This window comes from Seriola lalandi, unplaced genomic scaffold (assembly GCF_002814215.2).
Source record: "Seriola lalandi dorsalis isolate HSWRI2012SDOR001 ecotype SW California unplaced genomic scaffold, Sedor1 jcf7180002054780, whole genome shotgun sequence".
In the NCBI taxonomy this organism is placed as follows: Eukaryota; Metazoa; Chordata; class Actinopteri; order Carangiformes; family Carangidae; genus Seriola; species Seriola lalandi.
In genome coordinates this window covers 30,264-34,074 of record NW_019525333.1, presented here as the reverse complement: position 1 = coordinate 34,074, position 3,811 = coordinate 30,264, and the positions used below count along the sequence as shown (strand labels likewise).

General features: G+C 44.2%; 1 protein-coding gene across 1 annotated transcript; it reads left to right on the top strand.

Annotated features, from left to right (window-relative positions):
• Positions 1-2,094: 2,094 nt before the first annotated feature.
• On the top strand, positions 2,095-3,548 carry LOC147818001 (uncharacterized). Its single transcript, XM_087179081.1, has 3 exons — positions 2,095-2,888; positions 3,122-3,280; positions 3,407-3,548. The coding sequence occupies exons 1-3, from the start codon at positions 2,646-2,648 to the stop codon at positions 3,455-3,457; spliced, it is 453 nt and encodes a 150-aa protein (XP_087035207.1). The 5' UTR covers positions 2,095-2,645; the 3' UTR covers positions 3,458-3,548.
• The last annotated feature ends 263 nt before the right edge of the window (positions 3,549-3,811 follow it).

Sequence of the window (3,811 nt, the reverse complement as noted above, 5' to 3'; positions counted from 1 at the left end):
CTTCGTTTCCAGAGTGTCGGGTCTTTATTCCCCAACGTCTCACTGTCCTGGTCAGGCAATAGGAACCTACAGGTGTGAACCAGATGTTCAGATCCTCTGAACTTCTCCATGATGGTTTAAAGCTGAGACTGAAAACTCATTGTTGAATTTGAAAGTTGTTTATTATGGTCACAAAGTCCAGTTATAGTGAATTCTCATAAACACACAGAGAAACAGAGACTAAGAGCTGCACCTCCTGCACAGTGTGCTACAGACCATCATTCGGGGTCAAAGGTCGCTCACACTCATGTGTTGATATTTTAGAATATTTTTTGATTAGCACTTTAATTTTCTGCAGCTCTCCCCATGCTGTTGGGAATAGAAGACATAACAACACCACGCTCAGATTGACGTCAACATTATATGATATAAGATATTTAGAGAGTCACTGTTACGAGAGTCGTCCATCTTTCATTTCAACAGTCTGATAAACTGAAGGCGCGTGGTCATATCCAGGTATTTGAAGCAGACAGGGAACATCACTCTCTCTGACATTAACTGAATCTGTCCCACTGAAACCTGCAGGCCTGCTGACTGTCCACCTGCCTGAAGCTCTCGGTGTGGAGAGGACGGCCTTCTTCGTTCCCATGGAGATCACCAAGGAAGGTTTAAACAACGACCTGCTCAACTCTTCATCTGAGGAATATAAAACCATGTATAACGAAATCAGTGAAATGGTAAGATGATGATGATGATGATGATGATGATGATGATGATGATGATGATGGGCAGGGCCACTTCTCTGAGGACAAGTTTTCACTCTACAGTTAAAAACCTCCACATGTGTAAAAACTCCATTGTGAATTCAGGGTTTGGAGTGAAAATATTTAAATGGAGAAAATACCCTCAGACCTCAGATGGTTTTTAAGTAAATGCAGTTTCCTTGATGACACCCCAGGCTTTAAGTCAGTCAATTACAGTGTCAAAGGCTGCATTTAAGTCTCAAAGAAATGAACTCGCCCCTGTTTCCTGCCAAAAGGAGGTCGCTGGTTACCTTTAGGGAGTGCAGGTCCTGTGTCAAGCTCTAAAACCAGCAGATACAGCTGTTGTCTTAATAACTAAGCACAATGAAACAAGGGAACTGTGACTGATACTGTTGCAGTAGGTAGATACTGTCCATTATATGTGCTCAACATTACCTGATAGTACCTGCTGTCAGTCACCACTACACTGCACTATTACCTCTGTATTTCAAACTTCAGGTGAAAAGAGCTGATCTGTATTTGTTTTTTTCTTTTTTGTTTTGCAGCTTAAAAACACCTTTGGCTACGATAGACCCACCTGTTTCACCTATCGCTTCTATGGACATGTTGCAGGAATTACTTTCAGGTATCATCGGTACCCCTGATCTCTCGCTCATGCAGGAACTGGATTTGTGTGTATAAGCAGGTGGAACCCTGTTAAAGTGTTCTTTAATGTTACATTTTTCAGTATCTTTATGTTTATGTTTGTGTTTTCAGTATTTCAGTACATGAGTATTTTTCTGAGGAACTACTATGTATCCAAAACCATGGAAGCAGTTGTAGTTATTTACACATTGAGTTGAGTTAATTGTTGGATCAGAACTATAACTTGTTCTTTAATGTGTTCATAGGTTCCTTCACAGCTCTGGACCGGTGATTGCAAATGCGACTGTGGTCTTCAACACCTTTTCCGTCAATCGGAACATTGTCCACCTTGTATTTCAGCTTAATGCCAAAATTGCCGAGCCCAAAACTTTCCAACTTAATATGGACTACACAACTTGTGAGATCTGTTTTTCTACATCTAATTCCAGTTGTCACACTCATTTCATTACTTCCTCTACATTTGTAATCGGTCCTTCTTCTTTTTTCTGTAGTGGACAAAATAAATCGAGCTGGAGTTCCAGAGTCTACGCCTACAACACCAACTACTACAACCACAACACTTACAACCACAACTACTACTACAACCACAACCACAACACCTACAACCACAACACCTACAACAACACCTACAACAACACCTACAACCACAACACCTACAACCACAACACCAACAACAACACCACAACACAACTACAACACACCTACAACCACAACACCTACAACTACAACACCTACAACAACACCTACAACACAACACCTACAACAACACCTACAACCACAACACCTACAACGACAACACCTACAACAACACCTACAACCACAACACCTACAACAACACAACCTACTACCACAACACCTACAACCACAACAACACCTACAACACAACCTACTACCACAACACCCACAACTACACCTACTCCAACCACAACAACACTTACTATAACCACAACTACACCTACAACCACAACACCTACTACAATCACCACAACACCAACTACAACACAACCTACTACCGCAACACCCACAACTACACCTACTATAACCATAAGTACACCTACAATCACCACAACACCCACAGCTCCTACTAAAACCACAACACCTACAGCTACCACCGCTACAACCAAAACAACTACAAATGCTACCACCGCACCCACAACTCCAGCACTCACATCTATTCCTACCACAGTCCCAGATCCTACACCAACATCTTCAGGCAAAACCAACAACTCTTTTGATGACGCAACCAGCACGAACCATATGGACCATAGTGACACTTCGACAGCGACCGGAGGAGTGGATCCCACAGGAGACCCGGCAGTGAACCACACTACAGCAGTGGATCCACATGACACACAGACAGATCCTCAGTCCACCGATCCTCCGACATCAGGTGGTGGCAGCAGCAATGGGAGCGGTGACTCGGTTCCTGGATGGGCTATTGCCCTCTTAGTATTAGCTGCTGCCATCTTATTGCTGCTCATAATCATCTTTATCATGATGGTGAGTCGTCAGGCAGGTTAGTTACACTGTGCTCCTTCAGTTCATTGTTGTTTTGCTCGGCTCTGTATCACATATTACAGTAACCTTGAACTTAAGTCTTTATATTTTTAACCTACTGGGCCGTTGTTTTGGTTCAGTCTCACAGCGTCAGGAGGAGTCCACCTGAGACCTTCACAGACAGGTGAAAGTGGAACGGCTGTGGTGTCTGATCTGTTGACGCTCTGTTGTTTCAGGTGGTTCGATGGTGCTGTAAGAAAACAGAAAGTGGCCACATGGACACGCCTGAGGATCCTTATTACACTGAAAAGAAACAACCGCCCCAGGAGCCTCTGCCGGTGTACTCACCTCCGGCCCCGGTGACACAGAGACCAGACTCCACCCCTGTCATTGTTGTAAGTGCTGCAGAGCTACAGTCAGATGTTGGTTAAATTTTACTACATGACTTTGTGCATGAAATAACAGCTGACACGTTTATTCAGTAACAGCCTGATGGGATGTTTGAATTTGTTCGCCAACAGGGGGACACACCCAAGAAGAACAGGACCGGCTTTTATGCAGTGAATCCCTGAGACTCTCTGGATGAACTGGAGCCATCAAGCAACAGGTAGACGAGTTCATTCACCCAGGTATATTAAATGCTGCCCAGGTGTGTGGGAATAAACCCTTCTGATTCTGAGGAACCGGTGACCTGTGTGTGAAAAACTGTGTGTAAACTGTACATGTACATCTTATGAAAATGCAAGGTCACTCGTCCATCTGGACGTTTGGAGGGACACAGATGGTCCCTTACATACCTGACGGTCTCTGGCTCACCTGAACCACACCTGATGGTCCCTAACACACCTGATGGTCCCTTACATACCTGACGGTCTCTGACTCACCTGAACCACACCTGATGGTCCCTAACACACCTGATGGTCCCT

Bases quoted from the DNA above. Each gene is read 5' to 3' on its own strand.
- LOC147818001 (XM_087179081.1), top strand. From the start codon at position 2,646: ATGGACCATAGTGACACTTCGACAGCGACCGGAGGAGTGGATCCCACA. The intron at 2,889-3,121 runs GTGAGTCGTCAG...CTGTTGTTTCAG, and splicing joins TAATCATCTTTATCATGATG to GTGGTTCGATGGTGCTGTAA. The intron at 3,281-3,406 runs GTAAGTGCTGCA...GTTCGCCAACAG, and splicing joins ACTCCACCCCTGTCATTGTT to GGGGACACACCCAAGAAGAA.